Source organism: Fistularia commersonii, chromosome 2, assembly GCF_037954325.1.
Source record: "Fistularia commersonii isolate RoL2024-O1a breed Wild chromosome 2, RoL_Fcom_v1.0, whole genome shotgun sequence".
NCBI lineage: Eukaryota > Metazoa > Chordata > Actinopteri > Syngnathiformes > Fistulariidae > Fistularia > Fistularia commersonii.
The window spans coordinates 24,817,262-24,832,603 of NC_141285.1; the positions used below are offsets into that span (position 1 = coordinate 24,817,262).

The following is a 15,342-nucleotide window of genomic DNA, read 5'->3' on the forward strand; positions in this document are numbered from 1 at the left end:
ATAGTTAAAAGTTCTTGTATTTTTATAGTTTATTTGTAGCACTGAAGAGTTCATATTTTTAATTTGTTTTATAATTTTGCATTTTTTCAGGGATTCTGTGTTGTTTGATTTTACATGTGTTGAGTGTATAAAAAGCTAAAATTGTTTTTTATTTCACAATTTATTTTTTGTAGATCTGTAAATATTTTAATTTATATTTCGTGTGTTTTTCGGGGATCCTGTGTTTAAATCACTTTAAATGTTACGTACAAAAAAGTTTATCCTTGTATTTCATAGTTTATTTGTGGTTGAACTGAAAAGCGACTATTTTTAATTTACATTTTCTTGTGTCATGTGTTTTTCAGGGAGTCTGCGTTGCTTGACTTTAAAGTTGCTTCGTATAAAAGAGTTAAAAGTTTAAATGAGTTAAAAGTTCGTTGTAGAGTGAAAAAAAAATAAAGGCTATTATAATATAGTAGTATAATACATTTGTTTATTAATTCTTAATTCATTTTGTGCATAATGTTACATTATTATTGGTAATATATCGATTATAGCAACAAAAAAAATCTGAAGAGCCGTTTGGGAGCCGAAAGAGCCGGTTCTCTAAAAAGACCCGGAATTCCCATCACTATTGTTTCCGGGCCCCGTTCAAGGCGCTGTTTCCTGCGAACCTTTGTACCTGGGGAGCTAAAACATAATCCACCCCTGGAAGTTCACCAGTTGTTGGTGTTTGAGAAAGATAGAACCAACCTTTGTCTCCGCAATCCTTCCTTCTCACACCACAGCTCTTTGAAAGACATGTTTTTTTTCCCCACATGCACATACCATTTTTTTTTATTCAACACTTAAAATCATGGATGTATTAGGTAACACTTTTTTACCTTGGTGTAAAAAAAAAAACACCCAGAGGATAACACACACACACACAAAGACACACACACACACACACACACACACACACATAGACACAGATTTCTTTCCCTGAATGGGGCTTCAGTTCTGGCAGCGAAGCGGCAGCCTGGATTTCTGTGGCGTCGACGCCGCTTCCTTCTCTGCAGCTTTCTGCCGGCCGTGGACCCGCGCCTCCTTCTTTCCTCCCTTCTTCTTCTGCGGGGAGCAAGAACAACTCGTCACGTGAGGCTGAAGGGGTTTTGATGCTACACGTTTCGGAGGCCGTCGCCCACCTTAAAGAAGGGCAGCCGCTTGCTCTCGTTAAACACCAGGTTCTCGTCGATGAAGGACGGCTCCGTGGCCACGCTTTGGTTGCAGGTGCTCAGCTCCTCCTCCAGAGAGTCCTGGGCCACGAGCCGGGAGGGCAAGGTGAGAAACGCACACTGCACATTTGCAGAAGATACCAGACGTACGCGACCCACCTGGCTGTGGCCGTCCTCCTCCTCCAGCTCCTCCTCTTCCTCTTCCACCAAGGCGGCCTGCAGCTCCTCCTGCTGCTTCTTCAGGCTCTCCAGGAGCTCGCCCCGGCTCCGTGACTTCTCCATCTGCCGGGGGTAAACGTACTCCCGCCGCTGCGGGGTCGCGCCTGGGGAACGGGGACAGGAGGAGACCTTCTCAGACGGCGTCTTCACTCGGGGGCTCCGAGGAGAGCGTGGGTTCGGGCACTGACCTGTAGGGACGTCCTGCTGAAGCTCCTCCATCAGGAAGCCGCTGACCAGCCGCCGGCTCCCGTCCAGGCGGGACCGGATCTCGGCCGTCCGCCGGTCCAGAGCCGCCCGATCGGCGGAGGTTCGGCTCTGCAGCCCCGCCAGTGCCTGCTGCAGCTCATCCTGCTGGTTCGTGAGCTCCTTCTCCACCGCCTGGAGCTGCGTGGCGCAGTGTGTCTGCACACCCTGGGGAGAGGCGGGTGGAGGAAGCCTTTAAACCTCCTCCCAAAAAACAAACCAACAAAAAAACAAAGTAATGTAACCTCTTGCTGGGCCCCCGCCTCAGTGGAGAGCTCCCCCAAAAAGGAGAGGCGTTCCTGGGCTTGCTTCTCGGCGTGCTCCCTGGTCCTGGAGCTCCACCGGAGGTCACGCTCCACCAGACCTGCGGGTCACAAGTACACGGTCTCACACACCTGCTGACGTTCACCAGGGAGTTGGTGAACGTCAGGAGGTTCCTGACGGGGGCTCCTACCAGACACGGAGCCGTGCAGGTGGGTGCAGCAGCTGGCCAGCTCTTCCAGCGTTTCCCGGCTGTTGTCGGCGTTGAGCCGCAGCGAGACGGCGAGGGAGGAGGAGGCGGAGGAGAGGAGGTCCGCCTGCGCTGAAGCCTGGAGTTCTGCCGCATTGCAGCCGCTGCAGACAAGGAGACACGGCATTTGAGCTGTCAAGGGGTTACTGTAACAGGTTGGGGGCTAAAGTTCGGCAGCTGACCTCTCGATGCTCCCCTGGAGGTCCCGCAGGGGGGCGCCCAGCGCCGCAGAGGCCGAGCACAGGTCGGCATAGTCCTTCTGGGTCTCCAGGGCCAGCAGGTTCAGCTGGTCCTGCAGGCACTGGATGGTCTGCTTCATGCCCTGAAAGAAGCAGCAGCGGCCCTTAGGCGACGATCAGGTAACTATGGCAACAACAACCTCCTGAAGCATGCAGTCAGGGAGACCCTCCGCATCGGGGTCCCACCTCTCGATATTTCACTTTCAGTACGTTCAGCGCACGGGGGAAAAGACGAGCACTCTCACCGCCTGCTGTCGCTCCTGCGCCCGGCGGATGGCGTCCTCCAGCCTGTCGCGTTCTTCCAGCAGGGAGCCCAGGCCGCGGGAAGCGTTTTCGCGCAGCGCCGCCAGGTCCCGTGCCAAGCCGATGAAGAACGCACCCATGTCCTTCATCGCCTCCACCTGGCCGGAGGGACCAATGACGAAGACACCATCAAAACGGATCCGTGACCCCGGAGATCCCCGGGCCACGCAGACCGGAGGTGTACGAACCTTGTCGGCCAGGTCTCGCTGCGCCTCCACCGCCGCTCCCAGCGTTTGACTCAGCTCCCTCACGACCGGGAGCCCCGCCAGGGTCTGACCTACCAGCACCTCCTCCATGTCGCGCTGATGCTCCTCCTAGCGGTGAAAGATGGGGCGCATGTTAAAAAGAGCGAGATGTTGAAGCTTGATAGACACACATCAGCTGCGCGAGGCTCACCAGCAGCTCCAGCAGACGCTCCTTGTCCTGCAGACACAGCGACCGCTGCTGCCGAACCTTCTCCCGACAGCGAGCCACGCCGGCCGCCACCAGCTGCCCGACCCCGCCCACGAAGGACTCCAGACTACCCAGCGCTCCCCTCAGCGCCACTTCGTTCATGGAGAGGAAGCCATCTGAAAGGACGGAGCGTTAGGCTCCTTTCTCACAACCGACCGACCGCTCCAGCGGGCACAGACGCTCTCGTACCGACGGCCTGGGAGTAGCCGCTCAGCATGTTGCGGTGGTGCGCTTCCTGCTGCTGGACGCTGTGCTGCATGGCGCCCAACGCCTGGTCCATGCGCTCGGCAAAGCTCTGCTGGATCTGGCTGTTGTGCTGCTCCACCTGGGAAAAGGACAGTCGGGCGCTAGTTGAGTGTTGGAGCGGCACGTCGGGTCCAGAACCCACACACCCAGCTGACTGACGCCTGGTTCGGGTTTCAATTTTGATCAGACACCTTGGTCTTCCTGTCCAGCTTGCTGTGGAGGCCTGAGACGTCGCTGGTGCTGGCATCCACCGTGCTCAGCAGCTGCACACACAGGGAGGAGAGAGAAGGGGTCAAGCTTCCGTCTCACGTCGGCTTACACCTCACGATTTTCCATTTGCAGACTTAAAACTGGCAGTCGTGAGGAAATCTCAAGAGTCGTGGCGGCGTTCCAGTCATCTTTGTTGTTATGTAAGCTGCTGGTCTGACAGTCATGGCTCAGTCTTTGCCTAGTTTTAGGGTTTAGGACAATATCAGCCATGTGTTACATCACTGCAAAGACTGAATCAAAGACTAACAGATGAGCTTTGACAAAACCGTAAAAGGAAATCTGGTGGACAAAGGGGTGTATAGGCGGTAGACACGGTATTAGTTTGTGGTTTCGTGGAGGCTCTGCAAATACCCGGTGAGTGTGCTTGTCGTGCCAACATCATGGTCGGCGTTTACCTGCGTGGCCGTGTTGTAGAGGCTCTCCTGGGCCGAGTGGAGCTCCGAGCTGACGAACTCCTCCTGCAGCAGCTTCTCTCTGGTTTCGTGCAGGTCCCTGCTCGTCTCCTCCAGCCTGAGATGGATGGATGCCGTCATTTCAAGTGAAAGAACAAAACGAAACAAAAAAGGAGGAGGCGGTCGGCGCCACCGGCCTCACCTTTGCTGCTTCTCCTCCAGGTCCGCGGCGCACTGCTCCAGTCGGCTCCTGCTGTCCACGAACAGCTCGCTCACCTGCGGGGAGACGGGACGGTCGGTGTCTGGAGTTCCCACGTGGGGTGGATGAGGGCCGGGGCTCCCATACCTTCTTGAGCTCCTCCTCCATGGCGGCGATCCGATCGGTGTACTCGGCGATCTGCTCGTCGTGGCCGCTGATCTGACCCATCATGTGCCTGAAAGACACGTCGCAGGTTTAGAGGCGGCCCGCGCCACCGGAGCCTGCGGGTTGACGGCGCCTTGAATCTGCCGGTCACGTGACCCACGTGTAGTTCTCCGAGGACAGGTACACCCCGTTCTTGTCCCTGGTGGCGGCCAGGTCGCGCTTCAGACGCTCTATCTCCTCTGTGTATTCCTGAGCGGAGGAGGAGGAGACAGTCAGAACGCGGGTCTCGCCCGACAGAACCTTCATGAGTCGGATCCCCGCCGTCCCTCCACCTTGATGAGGGTCCTCTTGGTGAGCTTCTGGTTGACCTCCGGTTTGTTCATGATGTTCTTGGCTCTGCTGGCGTACTCCAGCGTGCTCAGCGTCTCCTGCGGCGAGAGAGAAAGAGAAAGACGTGAGCGAGCGCCGCTGGAGCCGCCAACCTGCCCGAGAAACAAGGGTCTACCTCGAGGTTGCTGGAGGACGGCGACACGGTGGCGATGATGGAGGTTTTCGTCCGACCCCCCAGAGAGTCCTGCAGGATCCGGGTCAGCTTCGACTCTCTGTTCCAAGACAACGGGTTATTTGATGCGGTCTGAGCACAGGCTGCTAAAAAGCAGCAATGATTAGTAATGTGCAATATTCAGAACTGTGCAATATTTCATTTCATAACAGCTACACTACAATTTTTCATTTTATCATACTATTGTGCACTCCTTACCTCACTTGTTACTAAGACACTTATAGTTTTATCACTTGTTTACTACGAAACTTTATAGTTTCACTGAGACACTTATAGTTTATAGTTTATTTTTATTTATAATTCTGCCTCTTTCTTTTTATTATTTATTACTGTTATATTTTCTGTAACTCTGGCACAACAATTTCCTTTGGGATTAATAAAGTTGTTCTTATCTTATCTTATCTTATCTTAATGACAATCCAGGTGATGGAACACGGCCCCCCAGTGGTCATTCACTAGTACTGCATGCAGAGAGGACGGACCCCCCACCTGTACGGGACGTGGGGCCTTTTCTCCACCAGAGCGGTGATCACTCTGCCCAGCGTCAGCAGGGACTGGTTGATGTTCCCGGCCTCGCGGGCCCGTTTGTCCACGGCGCCGGAGCGCCCGATGTTCTCGCTGCCGGCGAGGTCCACCTGGTTTGGGGTGTGACGAACGGGTGAGACTGCGTCCACACACACTGAATTCTAGATGTTCACCCCTCCACTACTGAGAGACTGATTACCAGATTGAGTTTGCCGATCTTCACCAGCTCCTCTCCGTCCAGGGTGATCTCCTTCATGTGAATCGTGACCGAGAACACCGAGTGGGAGCGGCTACGAAGAGAGAACGAAAACACTGAGCGTCTCGGAGGTCCCTCTGCCTCCGGCTCTGGGTAGCAAGCGTCCCCCGCTTACCTGGAGTAGGCGTTCATGAGCGTGGAAGCCGTCTTCCTCTTGGCAGCTCCCCTCTCCAGGATCTGATAGACCTCGTCCTTGTTGTGAACGGTAATTTCCTCCAGGCCCTTCACCACCACGCCGCGCTGCAACACGCAAACACACACCAAGGTCAGCACCAAGACACGGACGGCCGACAACGGGCATCCCGAGGCCGGATGCGGACTCGAGGTGACACAGGAGATCCAGAGCGAGACAGAGGAGATCTGCGGCGGAGATCTGCGGCGCGAGCTGACCTTGTTGCGCGGGTCGTCGAAGAGCTGCAGCCGCTCGCCGACGTCCTCGTTGGGGCTGAGCAGGTCGAACAGCTCCTCGTTGTAGATCTCCAGCAGGGAGACCTTGACGGAGAACTCCGTGCCGTTCTCGGAGAGCTTCTCGAAGATCTGGTGCAGCGTTCGGGGGATGATGCCGGCCAGGGGGTCCTGGAGAGAGAGAGAGACTTTGAATCCCCCCTGACTAAGAAGGAAGTGACAACGACATGAACATACATGAAGAGAAACCATCTACTGTGCGACCACAGGTGGAGCCACCTTAAATCCAGAGGGACTGGACTCACCTGCTCCCAAGTGAACTGCTCGTCTGGGGTTCGCTCGCCCTCCATCGTGAAGGTCTTTCCGGTTCCGGTCTGACCGTAGCTGACGACACATAGGAAGGGGAATTCTCTCTCCATGATGTTCCACGTAAGAACTGAGATCACACATCCGACCTTCGGAGCGAGAACTTACGCAAAAACTGTGCAGTTGTATCCCATGATGACTTCGTCCAGGATGGGACACAACACGCTGCGGTACACCTCGATTTGCTTGGCGGCCGGACCAAAGACCTGGCAGGCGAAAAAAAAAAACAAAAATAGTGTTTGTGACAACGCACACACACACACACACCCAGATTGACCGAAACTCAGAGGGCTGTGCGTACACTTACCATGTCAAATGTGTAGGTCTTCCGAGACGCCTTCTCGCCGACGCCCCCCGTCTTCACGAGCACCTCCTTCCTCCCCTGGTCGCAGTCGATGACCCCGTAGGAGGACTTGCGCTCCATCGTGTTGAAAGGCCTGAGGACACGACATTCATCATCCATACCATCCACGCCGCCGGCGGGCGAGAGGTGATGTTCACCCTGGACCCGTCGCCACGCAGCCACAGGGCCGCGGATGGAGACGTACAACCACTCACTCTCATTCACACATCTGGACAGTTTAGGGCAGGGCTGTCAAACTCATTTTCACTGAGGCCACATCAGCATGATGGTTGCTCTCAAAGGGCCACATGTAACAGAAACAGTATGAATGGAAAAATGTAATGTTAGATCAATGTAACTACTCCATGTTAAATAACTCTGAATTTATAACTCATTCCAATCCAAAATGTCATATATGCACTTGCATAAATGTAATGACAATGAGATTTATACTCATTGCGCTGTTACAACATAAATCCTTTTAAATTGTCAGGTTAAGAAACCCACTTTACTCCATTAATCAATGATCAAACTATCCAAGTGAATAAAGAAAAAAAGAAAAATCCAACACTCGTTATGACATTAACTTTATTCAAAACCTTTATCACAATTGAGAGGGGCAGAATAACAGAATTTGTACAACCAACAATTAGAGCCACTAAGAATACATGTGGTAGATTTTTTTTTACAAAAAAATGGCTGCAGATTTGTCTGCATAAACCTGTAAACACTAAATATGTTGTTATACATATAAAGTAGTTTCAAGTAGTGTAACAAAATCAGGGTTTTCTCAATTCACAACTATACTGGTCAAGTTTTTTAGTCAGATGTCTGACAGTTTTTCAGTGAGCAGTGTGTCAGTGTCTGGTTTTAGGTCTTGTGCTGAGGCAATCTGTAGAACAGCATGGAGGTTAGCATCCGTGACGCATGATCTGTGCTTGTTTTTGTTAAGATTCATAAAGGAAGCACATATCTGAACAGTTACAGTTAACAGTTAAGACAAGTCATATTTCATTGTATTCTTATTCTTCCTCCTTTCTACTATTATCTATTACTGTTATGTTTTTTTACTTGAAACTCTGGCACAACTATTTCCTTCGGGATAAATAAAGTTGTTCTCATCTCATCATCTGTATGGACAGACGGGACACGGGCAGCATGAAGTCGAAGCCGTGGCATCAAACCAGGGGACAGTAGACGGTAAAAGTCCTGGATTGCAACAAACCATGAAACCATTGCTTTGAAGCTCAAAGAACTCCATCTGAAGGTGTTGGGCTGCTGTGCAGATGTTGGTGGTGAATGGATTGGTAAAGATGGAAAAGCCAAAGTGCTGTCAAGTCAGAGAAGCACCAATCAAACTCACCGGCTCAGTTTGCTTGCCAACTGAGTACATATAAAAGTGCCGGAAAACAAGGCTGAGATGCTCTGACAAACAGGAAAGTGAGCAAGACTGTCGTGATTAGACTGGTACGTCCATAGGTCAGCTTTACGCTGGAAAGCGGTGATCATGTCGCACATCTGCCTGATGACTTGTTTGTGTCCCTGCAGCTTCTGATTCAGTTGGGCAAGATGCTCGGTTATGTCGTATAACATCGCAAAGTCACACAGCCAGTTTGGATCTGACACTTCAGACAAGGGTTTTCCTTCACTCTGCATGAGAAGAGCAATTTCTTCCGAGCTCAAAAAAATCATATGATGACTTTGCTCCTATTCAGCCACCGTACTTCTGGATGATTCGGCACGTCTCCATGCTCCGAGCCCATCTCCTGAAAAGATCAGCCGGAACTGATGGCGATTCAGTCCACGCGGCCGCATGAAGTTCACTGTTTTCATGACCGTGGTCAGAATATTATCCATTCCCAGTACCTTCCCGCACAAAGCCTCTTTATGGATGATGCAATGATATATAATCAGAGGCACGTGACAGTTATTTTTTTATATTTTCTCCTTCATTCGTCAAACCGAGCCCGCTTTTCCTCCACACATGGCTGTGCACCGCCTGGAATCAATCCCATCAACTTTTCCTCCAGAAATGCATTTTTTTTCTCCACATTAAAAATGCCCCGTCCCGTTGTGCTCACATTCATGGCGCCGACATTCAACAGCTCCTCAGTGACAGAGAACTCCATCTTAACACCGCTCATAAAAACGGATAGTTGCGCTGTATCTGTGTTGTTTGTGTTTTCATCAAGAGCTCATGAAAAAGCTATGTAGCTGCGCGTCTCTTCGGCCAGCTGTGTCTCCAGGTTTCCCACTCGTTCCGTAACTCGGTCCACGATGGTGTTTCTTGATAAACTGACACTTTTAAAAGTCCGTATTTGGTCCGGACACACCTGCTCACACCTTATTAATGCACTAGTAGAACAGCCTCAGAATTGCACAGTAATCTCATTGGTCTGATGTGACGAGGCTAAATTTTTTTGGCAGCATGAAGCTCATTAGCCCATAAAAATCCATAAATTACCCACATCATTGTTTCTGCCACAGTGTTCAAAGTGTGTGAAAAAAGTAGCGGCTTAGATTCTGGAAATAACAGTACGGTAGATCGCCGTACTTCCATGCCAATGCGATTTTCAACAAGTGGAATTGGGAAATACAAATGATCCCTAAATGTCCGGGAAGAGAAAAGTTGATGCAGATGAAAGAATGTTTCAAGAAAGATGGAAAGGCAGCTACATTTTTGTGCTTCAAGGAGAAAAAAAACAGTATGTCTTTTGTGTTATGAGGCAGCGTCAGTTGTCAAAGAGTGCAATCTATGTCGGCATTCTGACACCCAACACGGAGCTATACATGCCAAGGTCAGCCTTCCAGAAAAACAACAATTTGTCCAAGAATTAAAAGATGATGGCGGCAGAATGTGTTTGTGAAAGCTGCATCCAAAAACACTGCAGCAGTGAAAGCTAGCTTTGTAACAGAGCAACTCATAAACATAATTTTTTACATTTATGCAAATGCATATGTAACATTTTGGATGTGAATGAATATCTAACATTAAGGAGTAGTTACATTTATTTTACATTTAGTTCCATTCATACTGTTACCGTTCCATGTGGCCCTTTGAGGGCAACCATGATGCTGATGTGGCCCTTTGAGTTTGACAGCCCTGCTTTAGAGGTTTAGAGAAAAGCCATTTCCAAATTTGTAATTAGCATGTGTGGCAAATCCCACTTACAGAGCAAGAAGAGTTTTAAAGTAACATAAAAAAACATCCTATAAACATAATTGCCCTGAATGAGTGAGTGAATGTTGTCTTTGTATGTGAATGTTGTCTTTGTATGTGGCCCTGCTATTGACTGGCTACCAGTCCAGGTTGAACCCTGCCTCTCACCCGATGACAGCTGGGATAGACTCCAGCATCTCCTGTGACCCTGAGTGCAGGATTAGCGGTAGAAGACGGATGGATAAAAAAACATGATAAACTACACTAGCGTTAAATGTGAAGTTAAAAAAAATGTTGTTTTTTTTTTAGTTATCAGTGCTGTCACTGATTGCAAGACCCGGATCTAGGACTTAAAGATGCTCAATGTTACAAAATTCTTAAATGTGCAGACCACAACTTGGAGATATTGCTGAATTACAACCGTTAACTTCCAAGTTGAAAATACTGATTGTGTTTCTATTTGCATTGTTTCTCCGAAAACTCCGTTGTGTATTTATTTTGTCGTATGGTACTGATACATCTAACGGGAGGAAAGTAGCTTCAGCTAAATCTGATAAAAAGCATCTATGTCCTCGGATATGACATTTACGTTAATCGTGGATTTTCTCATTGAGATAAAAAGTAATTAGAATGAAATTAAAAAAATATATTTGAGACACATCTTTAAAAACAGAGCACACACACACAAAGGTAGATACATCTGTCTCCATACCTGCATCTGACCACAACCTGGATGTTCCTCCCCTTTTCATCTCGCTTAGCTCCGCTCTGGCTGTGCGAAGCCATGGCAGCAGAGATGTCGTTCACCTCTGCTGGGGGTGTGTAGAGGAAAAAAGTGTGACATTTTGACGTTTGGAGAGGAAGAACCGACAAAACGTAGGAACACGGCTAAGTCACGGGACTCGGTTAGCATGCTAAAAGAATGTAACGGTGCGCCGCTAAGTTGCGAACGAGCGATAAACTGAGCTAGCACTCTCTAAATGAAACAAACCGCTATTAGGAATAAACTCACCAGGCGCACTTTTCACTCGTGAAATGTAACGTAATCCTCCTTTATATTTTTAAAACTGTAAATCCCAACTCCGGTTCTTTCAATGACAGGCTCTCAAACTCCTCCCGCTCTGAAATCAACAGAGGAGCTAAATTATTTAAAAACTACTTTAAAATTTCGCGCGACCAATCAAATGGAAGCAGCGGGCTCAACAAACTGCACCATTCGCCAGGAAGGATCACGTGATAAAGGAACACATGCGCGGTGCATCACGGGAAGTAGATGCCCTGAGAGCCGCCGCGCCTCCACTGGGCGGCGCCATTGTTCCACCATAAGGATCGATAGATAAGATAAGATCATCTTTATTTATCACCAGAGGGGAAATTCCTTTGTCACAACAGCGGAACAGTTATAATTAAAAAAAAACGAAATACATATGAGTATAAATACAAATAGCAAGGCAGAGGGCAGGAGATAAGGAGATGGACAAAAATAAAAAATCCATGAATAAGTAGAAAGCAGACAACAACAACAACATCAGGCATAGATAGATAGATAGATAGATAGATAGATAGATAGATAGATAGATAGATAGATAGATAGATAGATAGATAGATAGATAGATAGATAGATAGATAGATAGATAGATAGATAGATAGATAGAAATCAAAGCAGTGCATACTATTGGGTATGAAGAAAAATAGTAAAGGAAAAAAGGAAAAAGTAGTCAGAAGGAAAGTTTCATGGTTTAACATGAAAGTTGGATTATTGAGACTATGCGGGTTATTCTTTAGTGCTCACATTATTGCCAAACATTGATTCCAAGAGAGGAACTGAGGTTGCATGAGTGGCACAGAAGGTTGTTTGAGTGGTGCAGGACATGTATGCTTCGAGACAGTGGTGAGGTGTGATGGAGGAGTTAAAGTTGGAGGTGGGAGTGCATCAGAGATCGTCTTCAAGCCCCTTCTTGTTTGCGGTGATAACCGACAGGTGCGCGGACGAGGTCGGACAGGAATCGTCAGGGACCGTGATATTTGCAGATGACGTTGTGATCTGGGAACGGGCAGAGGTATGCTGGAAGCAGTGAGGGCTAGATGGAAGCAAGTGATTGATTGTGGATTGGATGGAGGCAGGTGATTGGCTGGCTGTGGGATAGAAAGAGACAGAAGAACCACCCAGTAATGTATTTAATTAATAGAGGAGTCTATTTACTGACAAATTGATCTTGCATTTGAATTTGGCTGATTCCTTTATCTCTGTGATGGTTTCCTTTCAGCCCTGTTTTATCTCTAAATTTAATATTGACTTATTGTAAATCTACATTTAATGAACGCCCATTTTAAATGGTAAAGAATGGTAAATGTCTCTCCATCCTGTTATTTTAACAGCAGGTGTGCAAAATGTGAATTGATTGGAAGGTGAAGGGGTCCATGTTTGGTAACCATGGTAACAACCACACAATTAGTCTTGGAGTCTAGAATTGTTTAACGGGAGGGGGTGAGTCTGTGCTTCCCTTTAAATGTAAGTCAAAGTCAACTTTATATTACGGCCCTATGTTCATACACACAGAACATTGAAATAGTGTGACTCGAATACCCATGGTGTACAAAAAAGTGCAAAAAAAGTACAAAAAAATTAATAATTTGTCTCAGAGAACAATCAACAACGATGCTGAGGTAGATATGGTTCTTAAGCTAAGAAATTAGCTTAAATTAAATCTGATACGAAGCACCTCGAAGCATTATCATGGATGCTCTCCTTGAAATAAACGAAATAAATTAAATAAATGTAGCTGGGGGAAAAGCACACTGCAAAACTTTAATTGAATTTTTTGTGTCTTATTTCCTGAAATATAAAAAAAAAACAATTTACAAGATATGTACAAAGGAGAAAAAACATACAAACACATGGACAGTAAGCTTTGGCGGCATACAGGCAGAATTCCCCATCAGCAATGCTATCAAAATTAAAAACAGAAAGTTGACTTTTATAGTAAACGTCACATTTTACCACAAAGTGTTCACTAACACTAACTAGGTTAGCATGCTAAAGGACCGTAACGCTGGGCTGCTATGTTGCTAACGACCAACAAACTAAGCTAGTGCTCGCTAAATGAAACAAACTCACAAGAATGCGTTTTTCACTCGTGAAATGTAATGAACTCCTATCACTCCGACATCCAAAGCGAGCGGAGTTATTTTATTTAAAATTGACTCGCAAGAAGTTGGGGAGACCCTCTGGTGCCACCTTTACGCGGATTTTAAGGCCCATGAAATGTTTCCACGTCGATATTTTGGATATTTCATTCCAACTTGATGAAAAGTAGTTTTGTGTTGAGTGTTTTTCCACGGGTTATTTGAGGATCTTCTGAACACTTTTTTTCAACGCAAACTGATCATTCGTGGTTTGCGTCGTATCGCGCTTGCGTTGCGGGAGCGAACGATGATCTGTAGCTGCGGTGGTTTGAAACCTGTAAATTCCAGCTGTGCGTGATGGTTGGCCAAATCCAGAAGGTGTAGGTTAGTGCGGGCATTTTTAAATCAATAAAAATCAAGTATAATTTAAATTTTATACTTATTGTTTATTTTCCAAGGCCACAGGCATGGAAGAGCGGCGGGTTGCCGATCCCTGATATAAAAGATACAGAAGTTGAAGTCACAGTGTTTGGAACTGAAAAATACAGAATTCCAACTTAAAACACAATCAATTTTGTGTGTGTGTGTGTGTGTGAGAGAGAGAGAGAGAGAGGGGATTGCTGATGAGGTATGAACCTTTAGCAGGAGTCACTATGCATGCTGTCAACCATATAAAACATTTTCAGAGGTGTAAAGAATGTGGCTCCAATGGGGTTGATGCATCAGCAGCATTCCTCACACACACACACACACACACTCACACATACACACACAGACACAGGCAATTAAAATCTTGATTTCTTCCTTATTCCCTCGGCAGTCTTCTCTGACCAGAACTAGCTTAGCAGAGGTTGATGTCATGTGGGTCGGACCGCTTAAATCAGTGCATAACTCATAGAGATAACTATAATTTTGTATTTTTTTTCACCTTTTATATTTCACAAAATACCACATTGAGAGTATGAAGCAGGGGTCTGCAGAGAGTCGGTTAGACCCGAATTCCCACAGAAAAGGAAACATCGGGAGCCACAAAACCCCCTTTAGACATAGAAAATGAAGATAACAATGCATGGATCTTTTTAACCTTTATAATACATGTGAAAAAGAAGTATTGTATGAGGAAATCTGGAGTGGCAGAGATAGGTGCAGGACATGTATGCTCGCTGTGAGACACTGGTATGGTGTGCTGTGGGGGTAACAGAGAAGTTCGAGGTGGAGGTGGGACTCCATCAGGGATCAGCTCTGAGCCCCTTCTTGTTCGCAATCGTGATGGATAGGCTGACAGATGAGGTTAGACAGGAACCTCCATGGACCATGATGTTTGCAGATGACATTGTGATCTGTAATGAGAGCAGACAACAGGTAGAGGAAAATCTTGAGAGGTGGAGGTATGCTCTGGAAAGGAGAGGAATAAAAGTTAGTCACAGCAAGACAGAATATATGTGTGTGAATGAGAGGAACTCCGGTCGAACGATGAGGCTACAGGGAGTGGAGATCAAGAAGTTGGAGGACTTCATGTACAAAGGAGAGTGCGGAAAAGAGGTGAAGAGACGGGTCCATGCAGGTTGGAATGGGTGGAGAAAAGTGTCAGGGGTACGAAGAGATAGACGACTATCAGCCAGAATGAAAGGAAAGGTGTACAAGACAGTGGTGAGACCAGCGATGATGTATGGACTAGAAACTGTTACAATGACCAAAAGACAGCAGGCAGAACACGAGGTTGCAGAGATGAAGATGTTGAGGTTCTCTTTGGGAGTGACCAGGATGGAGAGGATCAGGAATGAGTATCAGAGGAACAGCACATGTTAGATGTTTTGGTGAGAAGGTCAGAGAAGCCAGACTGAGATGGTTGGGTCATGTACAGAGGAGGGATAGAGAATATATTGGTAGACGGATGCTGGAATTGGAGCTGCCAAGCAAGAGGTCTCGAGGAAGACCAAAGAGAAGATATATGGATGTAGTGAGAGAGGAGGTTATAGAGAATAGGGTCAGATGGAGAAAGTTGATTCGCTGTGGCGACTCCTGAAGGGAAAACCTGAAAGGAGAAAAAGAATGAAGAAGAGTTTTTTTCAAATAGTGGTTAAAAATACAGTCAGATCAAAAATGCAATTATCTTTTGTATCGCCTCCAGGTCTGGCTGAACCATCACCTCACACAGAAACA

General features: G+C 47.5%; 1 protein-coding gene across 1 annotated transcript; it reads right to left on the reverse strand.

The window, feature by feature from the left end:
* Positions 1-562: 562 nt before the first annotated feature.
* Positions 563-11,138, reverse strand: LOC147236836 (kinesin-like protein KIF11). The gene is made up of 27 exons (XM_086174645.1): positions 11,066-11,138; positions 10,766-10,865; positions 6,858-6,987; positions 6,659-6,756; positions 6,490-6,568; positions 6,170-6,355; positions 5,895-6,019; positions 5,723-5,813; positions 5,488-5,633; positions 4,942-5,038; positions 4,769-4,864; positions 4,597-4,685; positions 4,419-4,506; positions 4,275-4,348; positions 4,076-4,190; positions 3,602-3,673; positions 3,354-3,489; positions 3,108-3,280; positions 2,900-3,025; positions 2,654-2,809; positions 2,352-2,491; positions 2,113-2,273; positions 1,904-2,022; positions 1,604-1,826; positions 1,356-1,519; positions 1,167-1,277; positions 563-1,089 (listed from the first exon to the last, which is right to left on the reverse strand). The coding sequence occupies exons 2-27, from the start codon at positions 10,837-10,839 to the stop codon at positions 976-978; spliced, it is 3,183 nt and encodes a 1,060-aa protein (XP_086030771.1). The 5' UTR covers positions 10,840-10,865; positions 11,066-11,138; the 3' UTR covers positions 563-975.
* Between the last annotated feature and the right edge of the window lie 4,204 nt (positions 11,139-15,342).

Excerpts from the sequence above, each read along its gene's own strand:
- LOC147236836 (XM_086174645.1), bottom strand. The coding sequence starts at position 10,839 with ATGGCTTCGCACAGCCAGAGCGGAGCTAAGCGAGATGAAAAGGGGAGG. Across the intron at positions 6,988-10,765 it reads CAGGTTGTGGTCAGATGCAG|GCCTTTCAACACGATGGAGC; the intron begins GTATGGAGACAG and ends TCGTGTCCTCAG. Across the intron at positions 2,274-2,351 it reads CTCCAGGGGAGCATCGAGAG|CGGCTGCAATGCGGCAGAAC; the intron begins GTCAGCTGCCGA and ends CCTTGTCTGCAG.